At 50.1% G+C, this 23,258-nt stretch overlaps 5 protein-coding genes across 5 annotated transcripts; 1 reads left to right on the top strand and 4 right to left on the bottom strand.

Moving 5' to 3' along the window:
* Nucleotides 1-4,062: 4,062 nt before the first annotated feature.
* N7539_004977 (glycoside hydrolase family 71 protein) lies at nt 4,063-7,705 on the top strand (the record flags this gene model as incomplete). Its single annotated transcript, XM_056934579.1, has 5 exons — nt 4,063-4,143; nt 4,206-4,595; nt 4,647-6,649; nt 6,708-6,813; nt 7,187-7,705. Coding segments are annotated over 5 exons (3,099 nt in total), but the record flags the coding sequence as incomplete, so codon positions are not given.
* Nucleotides 7,706-10,049: 2,344 nt separating this feature from the next.
* N7539_004976 (transferase family protein) lies at nt 10,050-11,624 on the bottom strand (the record flags this gene model as incomplete). The annotated part of the gene is made up of 1 exon (XM_056934578.1): nt 10,050-11,624. One exon carries the CDS (start codon nt 11,622-11,624, stop codon nt 10,050-10,052), a length of 1,575 nt encoding a protein of 524 aa, XP_056789772.1.
* A 1,022-nt stretch (nt 11,625-12,646) lies between these two features.
* On the bottom strand, nt 12,647-14,365 carry N7539_004975 (putative acyl-CoA thioester hydrolase; the record flags this gene model as incomplete). The annotated part of the gene is made up of 5 exons (XM_056934577.1): nt 12,647-13,194; nt 13,276-13,457; nt 13,526-13,822; nt 13,891-13,955; nt 14,036-14,365. Coding segments are annotated over 5 exons (1,422 nt in total), but the record flags the coding sequence as incomplete, so codon positions are not given.
* A 927-nt stretch (nt 14,366-15,292) lies between these two features.
* N7539_004974 (pepsin-like aspartic protease) lies at nt 15,293-16,744 on the bottom strand (the record flags this gene model as incomplete). Its single annotated transcript, XM_056934576.1, has 1 exon — nt 15,293-16,744. The coding sequence occupies one exon, from the start codon at nt 16,742-16,744 to the stop codon at nt 15,293-15,295; it is 1,452 nt and encodes a 483-aa protein (XP_056789770.1).
* Nucleotides 16,745-20,140: 3,396 nt separating this feature from the next.
* On the bottom strand, nt 20,141-21,094 carry N7539_004973 (SAP domain-containing protein; the record flags this gene model as incomplete). Its single annotated transcript, XM_056934575.1, has 3 exons — nt 20,141-20,582; nt 20,690-20,778; nt 20,873-21,094. The coding sequence occupies 3 exons, from the start codon at nt 21,092-21,094 to the stop codon at nt 20,141-20,143; spliced, it is 753 nt and encodes a 250-aa protein (XP_056789769.1).
* Nucleotides 21,095-23,258: the final 2,164 nt, after the last annotated feature.

The following is a 23,258-nucleotide window of genomic DNA, read 5'->3' as shown; positions in this document are numbered from 1 at the left end:
CACTTTTGGCAATTCCAGGTTTTAATCCGCAATTGATGAGCAACACTTACCCGGCTTTGAACTTCTTAACTACTTAGGGCTTAGCATCTTGATATGTCCGTTGAGGATACCATGCGCATATTAAGTTGATAATCAAATCAGGTAATATAGCTCGCAAACTGGCCAGGCGACTCTAGGGATCTTGAGGGTAACGTATGAGTGGCTAAACAGAATACACGATACAACATGTAAAAGTGAGAACTGCTTGGCAGCCCAGGTAAGTTAAAGGCGGGCAAGCCGTTACCTCTTGCCTACGCATCGACAGTTCGAGCGGAATCATGGGGAACTACGGAGAGTCCCAACTGGCTAGCCCTGGCGAAATTTCACGAGCGAATATACGTAGTATTGTGCTTGTCGCAAATGACCCCTATTCTTCGACTGTATCGCTTACCGTGCAAGTTGAACTTTCATGTGATGATCAAACATTGTTGTAAATGTCAATCTTCTCTTGAAGTTCAATACGGACAGTGGAACTACACTCATCTAACGTGTCCCTAGAACAGAGCTTCGTGTACATATGCAGCATGGCAATCGACAAAGAAAACCTTCAAGTGCCTGGCTCTGTCCTATGCAGGCTAATCAGCCTAGCCTGTCGGGCACCGCGGGACAAAAATCGATCCCGGATAGTATGTTTTCGTTTCGGAGTATTTGAAACAAGTGGAATTTAGACTAATACGCATTAAAGATAGTCATGGATTCATTAGACCTTCCTGCTATGGTTTTCTCAAGGATAGACCGATGGCTAGAGTCTAGAGAGCACACTTTGAGAAAAAGCTCCCCGGAAGGAGTAGATCCCCGGTACACTTGACAACGAATTACAGCGGCTGCTACCTACCTACCTAAGTAGGTAAACCTTAGTCCTTGGCGAAACATAGGTGGGTTTACTAAATAGCCCATATCCCCAAGCAAGTACGATTCGCGGGAAAATTTCTGGATTGAGACCTGCCGCCGGGACTAATCACAGTTTCAATAGGCTCTGCAGGCGTAGATTTCCACTTGATTCAGAAATGACCGGACTGTGATGGAACCGTCTAATATATAGAATAAACTGTTGACGCTCTATCGCTCTCTAAATTTCAGATCTTGGCCTCTCCCGACGTACCCAACACCCACCTGCACATCAATGACTTTTACATACTTGCTTCTGCTTGCCATTGCTGCGTCTTTGAGAGTCAGCGAGGCATTGCCGGACTGTCAAAGTAATGTCTACAACGAGACGATTGCATATTTCAACAGCGCGCCCGTGACATTCAGCTACGAGCTCCAGACGGCCGCGAATTGTGAGGCCTGGTGCAAAACTATACCATTGTGCAAATCATGGATCTACGTTACCCAGGCAAATCAATGTGACCTTCATCGTTCGACGGCGTTGAGTGTCTCTCACAACGCTGGATTCGTCTTTGGTGGCTGCAAGCCGGTTGATGAGGAGACGTCCACGCCGCCCAGTCCATCATCGCATGCTATAGCGACCCCCTCTCCGGTCAGTTTGTGACCTACAGACCCCTCGCCTAGGTTACACTGCTTCCTGGATCCGCAGCTGATCAATTTTTTTTCGCAGAAACCCTCCGTCCAGCCAGCAAAAATCCACCATAAGCACAGAAGACATCACTAAATAGTCTTTGCACGATGGGAGATCACTATGATTATATAGGTGAACACTCACCATTGGCAAACGTTGTATGGTATCGTCCGGTTTAGCTGAGGAGCGGAGGATATATTCATCTATGTGTTGAAAGTCGTTTCGTTGCTCATTGACAATGATACTTGTGGGCTGTGGCTGCTAGAATTCCAGTACTGTCCTAGAAAAATCAGTGTTTGTATGGTATGGGATACTGCCGACTCACCATAGTCCATAGCCTATAGGTAGATAAAATCTCTCCCCCGTAGCAATCTCACACCTCATCCCTCTTACACATGATGATGCTGTACCTATTATAGCCACCTCCCAACAATCACCCTCGATGAATAAGGGCCCGAGAGACTAAATGGAGGGATGCATTAATTTCAACCTGCCTGCTTAGGTACTCATTCACGAATTTCGCACCCCTAGGGTACCGTTCGCAACCTCATACTTTAAAAAAGCATTCCTACACGGGTGCTCGGTTCATGAGATTGACCTAGTCGACACCTTCTGATATCTAGGTTACATTGACAGTGGAGCCTCAAGAGCTTGCAGTGGTTTCTTACCTTACTGTCCCACTTTATATGGGCCCAGTTTGTCATTTCCGATTCGATGGCAGGCTGAAAGCAGAAGGAAAGTCTTGTACTGTTGCAGTCTCTAAAGAGAGAACCACACAGATACAGGGGCTTCTTTTACCTGTCCAGCCGTCTAAAGGAGACTCTTGATAGTCTAACGTGTGATGATGGTTCACGCACCCTAGGTACTTGAGAAAATAATACCTCGAGGTTCGCATGAACTACGCTTCAAGGGTTGGTAGAGTGTATTATTGCACGAATTGGTATTACACAGTGGCTCGACTTCTTGTGTTCTCTAAGGGCACTGCGTGGGGTAGATTTCAGACCGTGCTATCTCTTGATCCTCCATCAGACGCATCTTAATGCCGTTCGGATTGGCAAGTGCCCAAGGATGTTCTCAGGTTCTAACGTGTACTATTTGCTTTTATTCCTGATTAGAATTTACCCGTACCCGGTGCCAAGACTCCACTAGCATACATAATTGTGGTCCCAACGAGACCCTCATTTCCATTAGCTCCACTGCTTAGCTGATGTTAGCTGTCCGTGCTAAGCGCTGTTCACAATGCTAGTAACGTGTCTTCGCCGAGATAATAGATCAAGTACGAGTGTTCCTACGGTGACACTTCCTCTCCCTCGGAAGGAACTGTGGAGTGAAGCAACTACTATATTTATGGAATCCGTTGGCCACTAGCGCAATTCTTCATGTTCTACAACGACCGTAACACTCTGGTGAAAGCAAAAACACACTGTAATTGAAGCCTGGAAACTCTTCAAAATTGGAGCTCGCGTGTTTTGGACAGGGAAAAGCAGCTAATTAATGACTAGGGAATCAGATCGAAGTGAGGTTTGGGACCCCCTAGGGTAAAAAAGTAAAACCGTTTTAAATCAGGATCATATATTTTGATACAGGGAGACTGATCGGATAGCAAAGATTCTGCCGGAGGCGAGAATTCGGCCCCAATTTAGCGTCTCTGCGCTCCACAATAAGCGGAACCCTGGAACTGTAGGTACTAGGTACTGCTAAGACAACCTATAAATGCGTTCTTGTTGTTCCTAGCTTGACATGATTCTGCTCGCTAATCGTTATAGCCCTGCGTTCATTTAGCCAGTGGACTCTAATTCTCATTCGGAACAAATCCATCTGAACTTTTCAACTAGCATTCACTCAGCCCACCTCGGTACTTTTGGTCGCATCAAACCCCTTGATCCTGCAGCTGCTTAGCAATCATTCAATATTAATACAAAACGCTAGACACAGAAAACAGGATAGTACAGTACATGGGAACGGCAGTTTTCTGGTGATTGTACAAGCAGGCGTATTCACGCGACATCTGTACGTGTCAAACCTCGTAGGTAGTAGGTAGTAGGTAATGGTATACTGGGACCTGAGTATAGTGATTAGTATCACTGGGTACGTAGTGGTACTGCACCAGTGCGCGGCTCCACGCTAACATTGAATAGATCATACACAACCCGTGCCGGCTACTGGAACTAGCCCGCTCTATGGATTTGAAGGATTATCCATTTTCTTTTGCTATGGCCCACGATGACTACACGGAACGTCGCCGGAGTGTGTCCGTTTTCGTGTGCAAGATTTCGTGCCCATCGTCCACCTGCACTAGTAATTTGAACATGTGGACGTAACTCTACCTTAGCTTATCGGTTAGGTATATCATGACCACTGTTTTGCCGAGGCACCCATGAAAATTCCGTGATCATATATTTCTGCTACCATCGCCTGAGGTGTTTCAACAAACATCATTTGAAAATTCATTTCCTGCTCGCAAGTGTGACAACAAGTCATATCTCTCATCAAACCTATACACCATGCGTTATGGCTGGGTGTGGGCAACAGCTTTGCTATTCGCCTGTCGAGTGGAAGCTGCGGCAGTTTTTGCTCATTTCATGGTCAGTGATGGAGGCCTCTCAGATATGGATCGTTGGGTTGTGACCACTGACACGAATACAAGGTAACCAACTCGGCCAACTACACCTCCGATGACTGGACAAAAGACATGGAGTTAGCGCAAGATGCGCATATTGATGCCTTTGCCTTGAACATGGCGTACGGAGACCCAACAAATACAGAAGCGCTCAAGGCTGCTTTCTCCGTGGCAGATTCTGTCGGCTTCAAATTGTTTTTTTCCTTCGATTATGCCGGCAACGGAGACTGGCCTATGATCGATGTGATTCACTTGATCAACCAGTATCGTGTCCACTCGTCATATTTCTTATACCGGGGAAAAGCGCTTGTCTCTACATTCGAGGGACCAGGCCGAGCCCAGGACTGGTCGACGATCAAAGATTCCACTGGGTGCTTCTTCATTCCAAGTTGGTCTTCTCTTGGCGCTAAGCCTGCAGTAGAGACTGGTGTCGTTGACGGCCTATTCAGCTGGGCTGCATGGCCCTAGGGCGGCGAAGACATGAGTACCTATATTGATGCATCTTATGTCCAGTACCTTGCTGGTAGACCCTTTATAATACCGGTTTCACCCTGGTTTTATACCAACTTACCTGGCTACAAGAAAAACTGGATGTGGCGAGGTGATCATCTTTGGCATGACCGCTGGCAAGAGGTGCTATACTTGCAACCCGAGTTTGTTCAAATCATTTCGTGGAACGACTACGGCGAGTCTCACTATATTGGACCCCTCTATAATAAGGCCATAGAAGCATTCAAAATTGGCAAGGCTCCGTTCAATTACGCGACTCATATGCCTCATGATGGCTGGCGCGCTACTCTGCCCTTTTGGATTGATCTCTACAAAACTGGGAAAGCGGAAGTGACTAAAGAGAGTCTTGTTACTTGGTACCGACTATCGCCTGCTGCTGCTTGTGGTAGTGGAGGGACTAGTGGTAACACCGCATTGCAGCTCCAGATTGAGTTCTCTCCGGCACAAATAGCCCAAGATCGAGTCTTCTTCTCCGCTATTCTGACGCGCTTTACTGAAGTTGTGGTCTCTATTGGTGGGGTTGCCAAGCAAGCAGCATGGTCAACCGTGCCTGATGATGACGTTGGTGCCTTCCATGGAAGTGTTACCTTTGATGGCCGGACTGGGCCAGTCGAGGTATACCTGATACGCGATGGCTCAATATACCTATCTATTTCGGGCGAAGCAATCTCTGAAACTTGCGAAAATGGAATTCAGAACTGGAATGCCTGGGTGGGTAGTACAACGTCAGCTCAAGGCAATGTCTTAGCAAAGACAAGTCTCTCTCTTACCAAACAAAAGTGTATGGCAGGAACAGGCGCGAATAACTTTTCGGGTCTTTGTCAGTTCGCCTGCAAGTATGGATACTGCTCTCTCGGAGCTTGCACATGTACGAAGATCGGACTCGGACATCTAAAGCCAAACTCAACAGGTGTGATAGGATTTCCTGTTGCGGGAGAAGGTGCAAGCTACAGTGGACTCTGCAACTTCGATTGCAATCTCGGATTCTGTCCTCCGTCGGCATGCGGGACCGTGGAGGTTCCGCTCTCAACGCCATCCGTGTCCCCATTCCTACCCCCAGCGTGTACCTCTGGAACCGGCATAGGAAATCTCGCCGGACTTTGTGATTTTGGCTGCGCACATGGTTTCTGCCCCATCAATGCTTGTACATGTACGGGGCAAGGTGCTTTGAATGTTTTGAGCCCAACAGTCGACGTCACTGGCCAGGCTGCACCAGGGCAAGATCCAGTGATATACGGCCCCCTGTGTGCATACACTTGTCAGAGAGGATACTGTCCTGACGGGGCCTGTGTCTCGCATAGTGGAAGCTCAACCGGGTCGGATTCAGGTCCCGGCCGTGATGGCAATGGTGCTATAGGGGATATTTTCGTCCCTGAATCCATTGCGGATCCCAACTCCAGTCCAAACATTGTGACAGGCAAGGCCCCAATAAACATCATTGTTGGCCCGACCATATTGCCAACACCGACTGTGTTTGTCATTGGCCCCGTGGTTATTCCTATTGAGGTGGTGAAGACAGTCACAACGACGGTGACAGTGTCTGGACAGACTTCTGTGACTTCTTCACTGAGTCGGACCGTCCAAAGCACCACACTCGCTGTTCCCGATCATACAGCACATGAGATTCCTTGGTGGAACTGGAATATCACAGACCCTGGCATCACACGAACCTCCACAACACTGTTTCCCAGCATCTCGATCGGACCAATTCCGTTTGGCGATCATCGCACTTTCTACCCTCCGCCTTGGCCTTGGTCAAACACTTCGTTGTCGCTGAGGGTCCCGACTCCCACAATCACGTTCATCCAGGGCGATCCTCCTGGTCCTACGTGCACATCTGGATGCGGAAAAAAGTGTACCTCTTTCTGCAACAAGCCGTGTCTGCTTAACTGTGATGAGCCCGAGCAGACCGACAGTTGGACGGACCCAGCAGACCCTGATCCACCAACTGGGCACACTAAGTGCTCAGGTCCAGATTGCGATAATAATGGTAACTGTACTGGGCCACATTGCATGAAGACAAGCTGTACCGGTTCTGATTGTGACACTGAACATCATGTTTGCCTCGGCCCAAACTGTCGGCAGACTGGATGTGCCGGTAGTGGCTGCGACGACGACGGGACATGTAAGATCCCTTTTTTTGCGTCACGTCAGGATGCATTGGTCCTGACTGCAATGCGAAACATCAATGTGTGGGCCCAAATTGCATCACCATCGGCTGTACTGGGATTGATTGTGAAGCCAGCACGGGCGACTGTGTCGGCTATCATTGCACAAAGGTCAGCTGTACAGGGCCAAACTGCAAGCCGGGAGGATGTATGGCTGAGAATGGCTGTGGAGATGAAGAATGTGACTCCCCCGCCACGGTCTCTGCCTGTACATACCTGGTGACTAGTTGGAGTTCGTGGTATTTAGCTTCTTCAACGACCGCCACAGAAGTAAGTTTACATCAGGCATGAAGATTTACGTGGCGATAAGATGACCAACACCTTATGCAGACACACTGTGCGACAAAAACGGCCTGCGACGGACAAGACACTGTGGTCACGAAGACAGCTGGTGCTCCGGAGTGCTCGGTCGACTCGGCTTACTGGAGCTCCATGTCCAAGGATGCCGAAAGCTATGATACGACTATCAACGGCAAAGCAATGCCAAAAGTCTATGTTCCGATAGATCGGCCGGGCTACGATGGATCGAAGTTTACCCTCACGGAGTTTGGATTCGCTGACGCCGCGACAACTTCGTCCGACCAAACAGAGACCACCGCATCCACAACGACCACAATGATCCATGTGAAGCCAACTTCCCAGCCTACGGACAGCGGGAGAATAGCGACCTTCTTTTTGACGGTATTTGAGTCGAGCGTGTCGTGGATATACCAATGGGACATCCTTGACCATATGGCGGGTCAGTCCTATGACCCATGCAAAACAAAGTCAAATTTTGTGGCGACTGCGAACACTGTTCCTCCTGGACCCGACTTTCCCAGCGAGGATCTCGGACCCTTCCAGTCGCATGGTATCTCAGGATGCATCTATACGGCAGGTAAAGATAATACTGTTGGCACGATGACCTGCCCAGGGGTGAATAGTATCACTTGTCAAAAGGATAGTGATTACGACTCGCACGTGGATTGTTTCCCTGCTTCCATGACTTATGTCCTTTCGTGTCGGTGGTAGATAGACACGCTTCGCTTCCCCAAGTCGCTATTGACAATCTCGCTGCCTTCCTGTTCATATAAACTGCGCCGTTTGATGGAAGCTCCCATTAAGTACTTACATATTTGAGAACCGCGTGTGATAGTGTACCGCCTTGCCATCCTAGGACCGAAATGATCTTAGGACTGAAAATGTGCCTCGTTAGAGGCTACAGCAACATTTGAAATCCTATACACCGAGTCAGTATCGTTCGTAGCTAGTGTCGTAGCCAGATTCGCACCAGCATCATAGCCACCATCGCACCAGGTAAAAGATGACGGAGATAACAGGGCCCGATAATCAGCTTTGATGGTAAGGCATGTGATTCTACCACTCACCATATACCATAAACTAGGTAGAATCTCTCCCCCGTAGCAACTTCACTCCTCATCCCTCTCTCACATTTTACGGCTGCACCTACTCCGGTTGCTGTAGATTATTATCCTCCAGCGACGGACCCCGATGACAACCCCCGTGAAATAATGTAGGTCCCTACGTACGTTCCATCTCTGTTCTGTGACTGTAACTCTGACCGCTCTATAAGCCTCCCGCTTTTTTTCTTGCGTGCTCGTGTATAACTATAATGAAGGCGAAGAGGTATGTTATGGGGGGAGGGGGTGTCGAGGTACTAAGATTATGGAGGCCACTGATAAGTGTAGTGTACGCCATATGGTAGTGCACTTCATTACTCCCAGTACCCAGTACCCACGACTCAAATCCCTGGGCACCGGATGGAATCAGAGTCTTCAATGATCCAGAAAAAATATTGAAGAGCCCAACAACCCAAAAAGTTGGTGAAAGAACAGACCTCCTGGGAATTATCAACGGTCAGATTCTGCTAGCTCGTGCAGCCGTGCTATATTAAATAGGAAGTTTGTGAGGGGTCTCACGAGTTATAGCCGTGTGATATACAGGGGGCCGTGTATGTACTTGGATGAAAGACATTAATTTAAAACACGTTGCTAAACCAACTGGAGCCTCACCAAGCCGGTGCGCTTATATTGATACTGAGTAGTGAGTACTGACTACTGAGGCCACCAGAACACTCGACTACCTTGATTGCTCTCCCAGATTATCTTTATAGATTTTCGTGCATGAGAATTAAGTACATACGACCATAGGGTGTGGAAAATAGGGCTTCCCGTCCGCTCAGCCGTACTCAAGCCACACGCCGGCCAGTTAGTAGTATGGTGGGTGACCACATGCGAATCCTGGCTGTTGTATGTTTTGAAATTTCTGTTTTAGACATGTCGAGGGCTGCCTCTTTTTGCCCTCGTCTCGTCTCAGAACGCCCGACGCTCTTGGAATGCGAAATCTACGGCGCACTTTGGTCCACGAACACCAAAGAGGAAAAGTTTCGCATTTTCGACGATACGCGCAAGTAATTGCTCGAAATCTTTGCCAAATTCGTTGATTCGGATAGTGTAAGGTGTTCAATCCCCAGCCAAGTGTGCCTTCGCTAACAATATCAAACGCGACCCTTGATGCCCAGCTACAAATGTCAGCCTCTCCAGAGACCAGGAGTTGCTGTCACTTGTCGGATGCTAAACCAAAGTCCCAAACATTCAACAGTTTCGTTGTATGGCTGTGGCGTAGTCTACTTTGGCCCTGGAGCCAGTATACAGACAAGCAGCCTCCAAGAGTCTAACACATCTACCTCGCGGATCCAGCAAGATGGATCTGGTTGTAGTTTGTACTATGCGAGGACATGCTCAGGGGCTCACCGCTTCCTCCAATATGGAGACAGCGTGTTTTCGAATACGCAGCACGCATGAACCTTACCCATGATGAGCTGGCACATTTCACGGGCGTCAACAAAGAGATGCCTTTTGTGAGTTTTTCCAATCGCTGGTTTGAAAACTCCAACGCAGTTCAGGTTTGACGGGCGCATCTGTGTATTTGTATGTTTGTTTGTGGTTGGCTGCTTGAACTCGTTCTCTGCGTGTCTCTGGCCCGACATCACCTGCGAAGATGCTAAGATGCTAAGAAGATGCACGTAGTGACAGGTGACGTTGCCTGTGTTGTTTCGAGCTTCGTGCATACCGATTACTTGAGGTATCGAAAACCATGTGAGAAATACTCAATCAAACAGCCTCTTTTTCTGAACTGAAGATTGCCATATCTCTTATATTAGAAGGAAAAGTTTGAAGATTCGTGATCAACATCATGGGAACAGGCTAGTATCCTCCAATAACTTTTCCATCACACTGGATCGCAAGTGCAAGGAAACATCCACCCCATGCTTATACCAAGGCTGAGCGTCATCTGGAGCAACACTTGTTCTAGCTTCGAAATCACGTGTTGATCCCTGTTTTATCTGAATGGTACCATCCATATCAGGCATAATAGCTTCGACATAACGAGGCACCAAGCCAGTTCCAAAGTCGGCAGTGTACACCTGGTTTTGAGCCCACGATGTCACCAGGATGTGTCTGTCACCCAGGAATGCCTGCCAGAGACGTTGAGGCGAGTCCTCATAAGCGATCGAATGCAGATGAGCTTTCAGTCCGTCGCGTGTGATCTTTGTCAATGTTGATCGAATCGCTGAAGCCAGTGGAGCGATATCAGTTTGCCGAGCAATTGAAGCCTCCATGGCCACGTCAAGCATGACGTGGGGACATCCCACAAAATCTGCACCTAGGCACAATCGGTCCCGTAGACCATACACCAAGTCGCAGTGTACGGGTCCATGGGCGATTCCCCGATCCGCGTGTCGAGCACGACTGATGCCGGACCAGATGTGCGCTAACACCGCGTCATGTGTGCTGATTTTGGGTGCGCCCTGAGACGAGGCTGCTGCGTGTAGGGTTTGCACCTGGGCTGGGGTGAAATGAAGGACGAAATGCGACACGGGAGCACTGACATCCCACTCTGACCAGGGCATTGGGTTTCCCGCGGGCTTGAGAGACTGGGACTTGAATGGGCCGGGCGGCTCGATGGGCCAGGGACATCCGTCCGCGGAAGTCCACCAGTCGTACCGATGGAGGGGGAGATTCAAAGCAGCTTGGATAATGTCCGAATCAGATTCGGGCTTCTTGACATCTCCTGCAGCCAGGGTGTCGAGGCGCGAGGGGTCAAACAGCGGAGATAGGTTTGGCAATGGCGAGTTCGCTGCAATGGCTCTGCTGACGCGAGCCCAGTCGTTCACAAAAGTCGCCAGAGTGTGGGCATCACCGAGGGGATGAGCCATCTTGACAGCAAGTACGGTCCCGCCACACGCCAATTGTGTCATTTGAACGGCCATTGCTGGTTTGATAGCGTTGGGGTCATCCCGCAATGGAGCCGCAAGCTCGGTTGGCGGCGTAAAGGCATTGAGCTCAAGTCGATGCATGTCCTTGTAGGGCGCATGACACAGATCCCTCGAGATCAAATCGTCCAAGGTATCATGACTTTCAGCGGTGAGAAAGTCCACTCCCGGATCTTGCAGGCAGTTGAAGCGTATCTGGAGTCTTCCAAATTGACGTCCCTCGTCATAGGGAACCAGCTCGAGCCGACCGGCACATTGTGGGTAAGATTTCAAAGTAATTGCTAATGCGCCTTTCAAGCGTTCATTGAGCTCGTGCCGATTGCCGTGGCCATCTTCCGCTTTCTCCAGAAACCATATCGCGCCTGTGACGGAGAAATTGGCGGTAGTTGCATCGAGCAGGGAGAGTGGCACGACCGTGTCTTCTTCAGGAGACAGCGGAGCGTTGTTGAGGGGGAAGATACGTTCTTCATGTTGACGTGTAACGACCACCATGATGAAATGTGCTTGACTATCAGGCAAGCTTCGCAGAACGGGCCCAAAGATGAATTGACAGAGATGGTAGTGAGTACGTCAAAGCCGGGGGGGATGTCGTTCCGTGGAGCTCTTATAATCTGACCTGGCCATATCTTTCAAATAGACACGAGACTGGTCAAAACGTGCCGAGGACGTTTTTAGTATTGTAACGCCCGCTGATAGACTGCCCCTCTTGATCCACTCGATCAATCTCCATCTGACAATCAAGTGAGTCTCTCCAATGTGACTGGATTTTCGTTTCGACTATTTTGGCACCACAGCCTCTGCTGTCTGGGGGCGAAACGCCCGTGCTGCGCTTATCCCCACATGGGACGGGCTGTGGAGAGTGGAGACTCTACTTTCTCCCGGTCCTCGGTGTTATCCTATTCGGGATCCCGACGAGCATATTCATTTTCTGACATGCTGCTTTAGCTCATTCTGAGAGGGGAGTCATGAGGCTGGGCGTGTGGATAACAGCAGACTACAGTCAATTGACTCTGCAATAGTCTGAATGACTCATGGCTTCGCTGCATTTATGAGCTCGATTGGTCAATTTCGAGGGGACCATGCCACTGTCACTGTTTGTTCAGCATGATTGAATCTTCCGTCGACCCCTCTGGCAGGTGTCGATTCTGCAGTGATGTAAGGTCACGAAGAGGCACACTTGAGATTTTATCAAGCTTAAGTAGAGGTGATCTCTTGACACTTCATTTACTGCGGCACTCACCTGTTTCTGGGTTCTGGAGACCCACCTCGTGTTGATAGCAGTGTCGCAGCAGAACACAGAAATGGCCTCTCTATGCGGGCTCTTGTTATTCATGATACTCGTGGTATTCGTTTCAGTCAAGTATAAGTCAAAGGTCGGGAATTGCAGCTCGGGGCATGCGCATATTCGGCTTCCACCTGGATTCTCCTTCTATATTGAACAAATTCTCTTCGTACAACGTAAACAAACAAAGTGACACCCGACCCACGACCCTCCTCCGGCGGACCTTCGCCCATCACTCCGTAACACTATCCTGAATACTCCTCAAGGTACTCGTCTTATGCGGCACAATCGCCGCCGAATTCTGCGCCCGACGCCTCGCATCCGTCCAAAGCATAAACTCCCCATACGTCTTGGGCATGACATGGATATCCCTCTCCACCAAAAACGTATAATTAAACATGCCCGTGGATTTTTTCGTCCCGTGCTCGACATCTCTCACTTTGGAGTCCACGCGCACCTGGACCTTGGTGTACTTGCCTTTTCCTCCCTCGCGCTCTTCGGGCTCGGTGTACGCCACGGTGGCGCGAAGGTACAGGACACTTCCGACGGGGACGGGGTTTTCAAACGTTGATGGGTCGAGGGCGAGGAAGTTGGGGCGGGTGTGGGAGAATGCGGCGGCGCAGCAGAATGCGAGCTCGAAGGTTTGTTTGAGCAGGAAGCCGCCGAAGATCATGAAGTTGTGACGATTACGGTCTTGAGGTTGCATGATCATGGCGGATTTGAGGACGGTATCGGCCATGGGGATTTGGTTGGCGGGACGAGATGCGGGGTTTTGGGGGTCTGGAGAAAGGGGAAAGTGTCAGTGAGAAGTCAATGTTGTATACGGGGAAGGATTGAAGGACTCGAGGTGGATGGACTGACTGATATACGACATCTCCTTGGCCCACATTGAATGAATCAAGTTGGACTCTTCCTCATCAGGGGCCTTTTCAAGCAGACTCCGTTTGCGAAGAGACTTTTTGGCAAGGTAGTTGGCCTCACCCTTCTTGAAAAGGGCCATCTCTTCATCGGTCTCGACTGTAAGCGCTGCCACAGGCACCGGTCTATCGAGTATCAATCAGCACGTCTGTTCAGAGAACAGGATCCGGAATTCGATACCCGAGCGACATACTTTTTCGTCGCTGGATCAAGAGAAACCATCGTGAAGGCGCATGTAATCAACACATCATCCGGCTGGGCAGGCTGGCCCTCGGGCCGCGCTTTGCAGACTTGCACCGAGACCTCCATACTAGATCGACCGGTGGCATATGTGACCTGACCACTAAGCTCGAGATCACAAATTTCCATCAAAGGATGCTCAATCGTGATTCGATCCACGGCGGCAGTGACCGTGCTGACGCCTTCACCGGTGTGCTTGTAGGCAATCACACCAGCCAGAGCGTCGAGATCCATGACAAGAGAGCCCAGCCTGGAGATGAGGAGAGAGTGGTTAGCGACCCTGTCACAACATCAATGAAAAGGGCGTGGATCAATTACCGAATATGTCCAGAAGCATTGAGATATGTGTCCAGGAGCCACTTGTCCTGGGCCAACGGAAGAATCTGGTAAAGACGCAGATTAGCTCATATTCCCGCGTCAAAAGTGACAAGATCTCTTTCCCACAGATACACATAAAACATACCGCGCTGTAATAACTGTCCGACATCTTCTTAGGCGTAAGGTCCGGCTTGACGGATGGTGCGGGCTGCGTCCCCTCTTCAGAGGCGCGTGCACTGTCACGCCTCTGACTCAAGGCTTCAATCCACGGCGTCTTCACCCGCATGGGCATCCACGTCTCTCTGGAAGCCGCATGGACTGCTGCTGTACGAAAGTCCCTCGTGTTCACATTCGGAGATCGACCTGCGGCCGCCGTTACAGTGCGGCTCGGCACTGGTGCACGCGCCAAGGATCTTGACCGAGCAGCCAGGAATCTCTTCCCTGCCAGACTGGACATTCTTATCTCGTATATTTCGCTAATTTCAAGTAGAGATGGATCAAATTAGGAGTGAATGAGCTCTTATAACTCGACCATGTCATTGTTGAGGGTGACCGAGTTTAAGGACCTCATTCGGTTAGCGCCCGGTACCCCGGAGATTCTCGGACTGCGTGCTCGCACTGCCGAAGCCCAGATCCGGGACCGGGACCGGGACATATGCGGTTAGACTTGCGATAAGAATGGGCAGACTGAAAGTTGATCTCTACCTCGAGGCTTCGACTTTTCCTACTTCAAATGCATCTTCCATGACTGTTCCAAGATACAGTATATTGATTGATTGAAATGTTCTTGGAGAGAAAAAGTAAAAGAAGAATGATGACAGCATCATCGAATGGAGGGTTCAGATCACAAGCTACTAATCCTTAGTACAGCCCGTTAAGCTCCCGAGAAAGAGTAAACCAAGAAATAACATCATATGTGCAGGGGCGACAGTAGCTCTGGATGCAAGAAAGAAAGATATTGACGACATGTGCCATCCCAGTTGCAGAGATTAAACGAAAAGTACGTGCGAAGAGGGGTATCGTTCAACATGAAAATCAAGAAGAAATGATGACAAAGGTCAAGACGGAACGGGTCTGGTCTGTGTATGTAGAGGACTGCCGAGGGTAATGATAGACAAGAATGTAGAGACGCCGAGATGAAAGATTGGAACGGGAGGGGTATGCATGGATTAGAATAATATGCACGGGTGAAATGGCAACGGAAAACGGAGCAAGTTTTTTTTTTTTTTTGTTTCGGCTGGCGCTGCACGGGTCAGGGAAGAATGAGAGACCAGACAACTCGCCAGCGCTCCCTGGCGAGGCAGGGTAGATGCATTTCATGCGTGAGGGAAGAAATGGGGTGGGCATTGAGAAGAGAAGATGAGAAATGGAAAATAGGCGGTGCGCAGGTTGGGTCAATCTTCTAGATGAAGAGGATGCCGGTGAGAGTTGCGATGAAGGAGAACCCAACACTATGAGTGATGCGAGTCGCAGCACCCGTGTGCATCACGGTATCGATTGTCGATGTTGCCGCGGCCGATGTATTTGAAGGGGGGCGAGAGGGGGCCCCAGCGACAGTAGTCATGGCGGCACCAGCAGACGCCGTCGCTGTGGGAATCACAGCAGTGCCGTTGCCAGTTGAGTTGGGGGAAGCGAGCGCTCCGAATCCAATATGTCCATTGTCAAAATCAAAGACTGAATAAACGTTCTTCAGGAACACATCGCCCACCAGCCAGTCGTTCGGTCCGGAGGACTCGTGGCCAACAATGGTTGCCACACATCCTCCGGTGCTGGATGCACCGATGTAGTCCTCTGGCAAGATGGAGTACTTGATGCCGGCGAAGGCGAATTCGATGGTGGCAGTGGAGTTGCAGGGAATGATAAAGTTTTCCCCTGAGCGATAGGAATTGGGGACGTGTGCGAACAGGGCTGCAGCATCGGCCGGAGGGATCAGAATATAAGTCGTACCCGTGTCGATGGTAGCAGCCCGGTTGGTGAGTCCTAGCGGTTTCCCGTCGACATAGGCGTCGTCCATGGGGATCGTCCACGTCTTGGTGCTGGTGGGGATGTAAGAAATGTTGCCATCGAATTTGGTCGTGTCCACTGCTCCAAAATTGACTTCCCCGTCATTCTTGTGGTCCTTGGCGCGCGACAGGCTGAAGCCGACAATGTTGGCCGGGAGCAATTTCTTGTCGGCGACGACATCCATAAACGAGGGAATTCCCCAGCCGCCGGTCCGCGAGCGCCCCAGACCCAGAATACCGTCGAAGGGATAGCTGGCAAATGTGTCGTTCGCAGAAGTTGCCGTGCCAAACGACAAGGTCACATCCATATCCGCCAAGCCAAAGGTGTCTGTTCCCAAATTCCCACTCACTGTACCGCTGCCGTAGCCGATGGTGAACACCGAGTCGGAGGAGCTGTAGGAGCTTGACTGTGATTTGTCAAATTTGTGGTGACGTTGGCAGACACTATCCCGGCACAGAGCGCTAAAGACCCAGCTGCTGGGTGATCCGGTATCCAAGGCCATCCACATCTGTTGCTTCTGAGACCCGACGTCCACCACGGCAAAGTAGGAAAAGTCTTCCCCATCTTGGTCGAGAGCAGCGCTGTTCTTCATGGTCGGTGTGTTGGACTTGACGATTGCATAGGTGTCACCGCGACGGGCGGGACCCTTCTTGATGCCGAGTGTGAAGGGTTGGGGGGGCGAGGCATCGTCGGCGGAGGCTTGCTCGACTAATCTCCAGGGGAAGAAGCGGGGAATGACCTTCTCCTCTGAGGGGGCACCGACGGTGGCACTGATTTTGATCTCATATGGATAAAAAGCGTGGACGCTGGTGGCGATACTCGACACGAGCAGAATTGGGGAGAAACGCATGGTCCCATACAGATCTGATGGGGGAAGATGCGGAGGGGATTAAATCGGCATGGAGTCTGGGTTGGAAAAGGGGCGATTCGGGACCTCTGACGTTGAGAGGTCAAATCACTAGAGAGAAGATGTTGAGACAGATGGGCTCGTGCTGTGAGGGAGGAGATGGATGTGTTGCGTTTTGAATCTCTGGGTGGGTTGGTGTGACTAGATATTAGGACGAGTCGATCTTCAGGGGGAGATCGGGATAGCCAGGCATATAGTCGAATGCAAACAGCGGGTGCGATTATGACTTCGAATTAGAGGTATTAGGGCAAACTTAAGAGTCGCAGTAGAATCCATGCAAAGAAAAGAAATCAAAGAGAGACAAGAATGAGGCACTCTAGTACCAGAATTAGGAAAGTAGATGGGTTGACCTCGACCGAGAGGGAGGTTGGAGGTCAAAGGGAAGAAAGAGAGCTCTGGGATGCAGATGAATGTGAGGGGAGGCGGGCTGGTTCGTAGTTCGACGCTCTGATTGTTCTTTGGGGGGGGGGGGTCCACTTTCTGGACTCCACGCGCTACCTCAGGACGGTACCTGTGGTCCGACGGTGGAGAAGGGTTCGAGTTCTTTTCCTTCACGAGGTACACAGGACTTTACTCTTTATTAAAAGGTAGTAACACTTACATTACTCACTCAGTGCCTACTTGAATCATCAGCAGATCGATGGCTCTCATTCCAGTACAAGTAGTTGATCAATGGGTATCTTGTATGGTAGAGCAGGAGACCTTGAGTTGACTCTGTTGGGTCCAATCGATGTCTTGGTGACCGGCATCTAGAACCATATAGCTCTGCATAGTGCATCACTGCATACTACTGCATAGTGCATACTATGATAGTACTGGGAGTTGACACTTGATGGTATGATAAAGATATACTGTACAATATACATGACGACCTGCATGAATTACATAAATTGTATGGCTCAATGTGTCTCGACTCTTGAGCAAAAAGGAACGAAATAAGAGATCTTCAAATGAACCTGGGAGATTCACTACTCCTACTCCTACTACCAGTCCATCATAATGGAGAAAATAGTGGTCCTGTATCTGATCGATTGATAGTCGTCCTATACTGCGCCAACTGATGATCGTAATCTTGGCCCCGTACCCAGCCTCAAGAATTTGGCTTATGAGGAGCTCCTCCTCTATGGGACCTGTCTCTTGACTACCACTACTACTCAGTAGTACTAGTACTCCCACTCTCATCATTCAGACATACTTCCCGTCAACTCTCTCGTCGCGCACTTTCCTGTTGCCCCTGAGCAAAAGAGAACCCGTGAACCGTGTGGCGTACGGTGCTCTGGAAAAAGAAGCCTCCAAGGAGACTCCTCCACCCGTAGATTGGCTGAGCCCAGCCATGGGGATCCACTTTACAGCATATGGTGGCTGCTATTGGTCTGCAGGGGGGGGGGGGGTATACTAGCCCTCCATTAGTGGCTAGCCCCGCTGCATGGACAGGAACGAGTGGCCGGTCGTCTCAATAGGAGCTTTTCTCGACAGTCCGGAGATGAAAGGAAATCAAGGAAGTGGGGGAGCTGCAATCGATGGTTGGGGATTTGGGTTGTTTGATCGACAGACGGAGCTACCGGACAAGTGTACTACAGTAGTAGTAGTACTACACTACTTAACTTACCAAGTTGGTCGTTAGTAGTGTTGGTGACTATGGATTGTTGTGTCCAGCATGTGCAGTTTTGAGGTTACTCACATTGCACGAAATGGGGTATCTGCTCCTACAACTCGAAGCGGACTTGATCGGTTCATTTCAGCCATATGTACTCCAGATGCACAGATTGTGTTTATCTGTCTATTTCTCATAGTTCTATTCTTATCTGGTCTAGTCAATACCGCGGTTCACCCCCCTTCACACCCACGGTGTTTTTTTTTCCAGGTCCATGTGCACGGAGCATATCGTGGCCAATGCATCGTGGGTCGACCACACTACCAGTGCCCAGAGGAGGAAGTACCTGGTTCCAGGGGCGTGACCTGACCCGATTGAGCTTAGGCAGTCGTGCCTCGGTTGCTCACATTCTGACTTTTCCCTTCAGCCTCTGCGACATTTTTGTGGGCGCCATCGGAGGGACATCCAGGCTCGAGGTCTAGGCTCTGCTGATTCCTGCGGAGGAGCCCTGTCTTCCATCTTCCATCTTCCATCTTCCACTGAAGGATTTTTCATCGTTCTGGACTCGTGATTTGAACGTCTCATTCTGAAAACGTGGCAGTAGTTTTTCAACTAAATTTGTACATGTGCCAAGTATAGCCCATTGCAGTCTGCACAAGCACTTCTACCCCCGATCTCTACAGACTGTCGATGATTTCAGAAATATTGGCAAGGTGTACATGACAATTGTCTGCAGCGCTGCACAGTACGAGTGGCGTCACCATAACATTCCCATCTTGCCTCTTTCTTCCCAAGGGCGTCGGATCTATTGATCACTGACAGAGGCAGCAGGTCGGAACTGCATACACTTGAAAAGAGACCTCAGCATATCCAAGTATATTCCACCGCGGTGAGAACAATTGGAGGCTCCAGCTTGAATCGAGCACGATATCCATACATGTACTGACCAGTACCTGAGTTACGCGTGTCATGATCTTCCTACCGGGTCTGCATGCCACAAAAGTCTGGGACCTTGGACTAAGTATGTGATGGACCTCGGCAAAAGGAGACCGAGCTTCGGGAATCGATCAGTCAGGCGGAATAGATAAGATGATGGTGTGGACTCGGTGGAGCACGAGATGTATCTACCTACCTACTTATCTACTACCTAGTACCTGCTATCTAGTACCTGCTACCTAGTACCTAGTAGGTCGCCCCGGAAGATGACCATCGTGATACAGTAGGACGAGTCAGAGATCAATTTGCTAGGAATGAGCAGATTGGGTTACTCGCTGGGTCCCGTCGCAGTGCAGGCATATTCATCAGTTGAGCCGACAACCTACTGCCTAGTACCACTTCCGCGAAGCTAGGTGCAGGTGGACGGGATCAATTCCCTGTTGCGTGCTGATTGAAATCTTCCTCTTCTAGAACATACGGTGCGATGGACAACGGGACCATTGGACAAGGATGTTAAATCATGGTTGCCCAAAAAAGAGAGAAGAAAAGAAAGATAGCAGAGCAATTCATTCTGCAAAACCATGTGCTCTCATCGTTGACGGTCAGGTCGACCAAACGCTTGGCAACTTATAAAGATGAATCATATGACAAGCCTGAAACACAGTCCCTCGAACTAGGGAAAAAAAACACGCCGTCACCGCGGGAAGAATCAAGACTCCTCACGCGATCCATGACCGATCAAATTATATATAAAAAGACAATGACAGCAGCTATCAACTACTAGCCATTGAGATCAGGCCCGACAGCCTTTACTTCCGAGCCGCGGTGTTCTTCGGACCGAGCACATCATCCAGGAACCCGGACCAGAGTTCCTTGACCAACCCCGGCTCTTTCCTTGACCCATTGGAGCGAGCCATCTCTTCGCCGATTCGACTGCGGCCCACAGCCTCGGTCAATGAGAATGGGTCAATTTCCACGGCGTGGTTATCCACCACTTCGCTCATTGGAGAAGGGGCACTGATGTCACCGCCGGAGACACTGTAGATCTGGGGTTTCATAGGTGGGGCACCCGAGGTGGATGGGCTGTCGTGATGAGAGTATAGATCGGGCAGGACCGGAACTCGCGGACCGGACGGACGAGAAGATGGAGCATCTAGGGTCGACACGATCGGCAAATGAATAAAATCGACGGTGGATGAGTCACCGACGGCCTTTTGGGCCCGGGAAGTGTTGAAGCCACGGACGGCAGGACTGAATGACAGGAAGAGGAATTTGTTAATTACCGAACGATGAGAATCGCCAAATGGAAGACAAGGAAGCCAAGAATATAGTCGATCACTCAGATAGTCGTGACTTACTCGGCAAAGGCATTACTGTTGATGCGGCGCATTGCAATGCTGAACGCACGACTTTGAAGGACATCGTGGTTGGAAAGACGCTCAATAAGCTAGAAGGAGCATTGGACGTTAGCTCACACAATCTTTCACAGCCAGTCATGCGAGACCGAGTTTGGGTTTTTCGAGCGAAGTGAAAGGGCATACCTCGGACTTGCTGCCAGCAGCACGGATCGAGCGACGCTGGCACTCCTGCTTCAAATCGGGCAGAGTACGAGCGGCATACATAGAGGCCCTGTCGGCGGGGTTGGCAGGTTGCGCGGACTGCACTCCGGTCATGTGAAGGCCGCGACGGACGACAGGGAGGGCCCTCTGATGCTGGGCAATCTGACGGAGAGCGCGAAGGGACGTTGAGTGAGGAGCGGCCATGGTGTGATGAGATGGATTGGATGGAATAGAGAAACAGGCGATTAACCAATCGGTCAATCGATGAGAGTCTCGAGTCGGTGAAGCTGAGATGCAGCAGCTCAATCGGGGCTTGAGAAGATTCCGGGGCCGTTGAGTATATGTTGAGAGGGAACAATGAGACTGGAATGTAGGAGCTGTTGGGCTGGAGAAGATGTAAACTTCTTTTGAGGTAGGACGTGAGAGTTCGAGGTCCCAGGACGTCAGCGGTGCGGAGAGCGTAATGGGATGAAATAGGGGAGAAGAACAGGAAAAAGAAGATAACCGGATCAAGGGCAGCGAGGGTATCGGAGGGGGGGACTTTATACTTTGGTACACCGTTAGAATTGAGGGGAGGTGTCGTCGTGACTCGTCAGTCTTTCGTACTCAACGATTAGAAGTATTTTTGGGTATTACTCCGCCCACTTCCTCTTGGAGGGTGGTACCCAATGTACTCATTGAGGGTGGCCTGGTGTCTTCTCCAGAACCACCAGGTACGACATGCGCTCAGTAGGGTACATACTGCTACTGTGGCACCTCGAACGTATCGGAATCGCTGCAGGCCGCGGAGTCGGGAAAATCGTTGGGGAGAGCTATGGGCAGATCCACCCTTGGCGAATGTGATCGATTAAAGGGGGATCCACTCTCCCCAGCGGGCTGGGAGCTTCTGGACTGCTACGTTGAAGCCCGTCCTGACGTCTTCTACTTTTTGCAACCATCTCACGCTCCAAGCCCGGAAACGGACCTGCACGAGCACTGGCACTTGGGAGGGGGAGATCTCCCACTCGGAATCGTAGAACAGACGACACTCGGCCACGGTGCTTTAGCTAGCACCACTTGACCACCAGGCACACAAAGTTCCGTCTTGCACGAGACCTTGAACCAGCGGAGCCATGATAGTAGTACAGGTACTTTCGGGGAGACAAAGATCTGGCCCCGTGACTCTGCTGATCCGCCCGGGTGGAGTTTGGGGACTTTTGATGATTGTCAAAGAGGTCCACAATCAACGCAGCTACCGGGGAAAGATTTGCGTAGATTACGTCGCTTTCGATAAGACTTGCGCGTAAAAACAGAGTACAGTGCATAAGCACATACCTAGATATAGTAGGGGGTTCTGATCACTATGTAGTATGTACCGATCAAGTACAATAAGTGGTATTCATGCCTATGAATGATTTACGTGAGCTTGATGAAGCAAGCGCCTTTTCTCCGAGCTACTGTACTTGACCAGGACAAGGGATCGCCGTCAACGTGGGACATAGTATTGACGAGGCGATAGTACCTTATCATGTCTCAACGACTGGTCAAAGGTTCGATCAACCATCTTCCCGGCACAGTAGAATGGATCACAGCTCAAGGTTGAAGGTCCACTACATCAACGGACCCAAATGTACTCAGTACCTCCACGTCCACACTTGACCGCCGGTCTGAGTACGCAGTTGCTAAGGTACCACTACAGGAAGCCTGAGTATAGTACGTAAGGTGCGTGTTCTGAATAATCTGCCACATTGTGTATAGTGTATAGTATATACTACATACACTTGACAGTAATACTCACCTCAGTAATTGACAATGTGACTGTAGTGTGCCAGTGAGTCTTTATCTCTTCGAAAGGGACCTCCTCTCCCTTTCATGTTCCTCACAAGGAGGCCGCCGGAGTGCTGATCTTCCTCCCGGCCCTCAACACACTCCAGTTGATCACCCAAGACACTACTGAGATACAGTCCACTATTAAGGGGTACTTGGTACATGCCAATCGAGAAGATGGCGGTCTCTCAGGACGAGCATAATAATAGTACCTGGCAGTGGCACCCCGTGACTCTCTACCAAGAGAGCCTAGTACGATGTATATGGCCCCGCCCCTCCTGAAAGTCAGGCAAATCAGAATCTCGTTGAGAAAATGATTGAATAAAGAAGAGAGGGAAAGTCCCCTAGTCTAAATTCTGAGCTTCTGAAGACCTCAAGCTCTGATACCATTCCCGAGGCGCGCTTCCAAAATCCGGGGAACCAGACGTGGCCCCAGTCATCAACCGAGTTTCTTCCCCGGTCATCCCGTCATTTCTCTGAGATGGGTAATTCGGCTGCTGGAGTAGGTATCGAAACTTGAACTTGGAAGTAATCCCCTCACTGGTCCTCGATCCGATTCTAG

The sequence above is a fragment of the Penicillium diatomitis genome, assembly GCF_028827545.1.
Source record: "Penicillium diatomitis strain IBT 30728 chromosome Unknown utg000005l_segment0_segment0, whole genome shotgun sequence".
In the NCBI taxonomy this organism is placed as follows: domain Eukaryota; kingdom Fungi; phylum Ascomycota; class Eurotiomycetes; order Eurotiales; family Aspergillaceae; genus Penicillium; species Penicillium diatomitis.
Note: the sequence above shows the minus strand (reverse complement) of the source record. Positions and strands in the feature narration are given on the sequence as shown.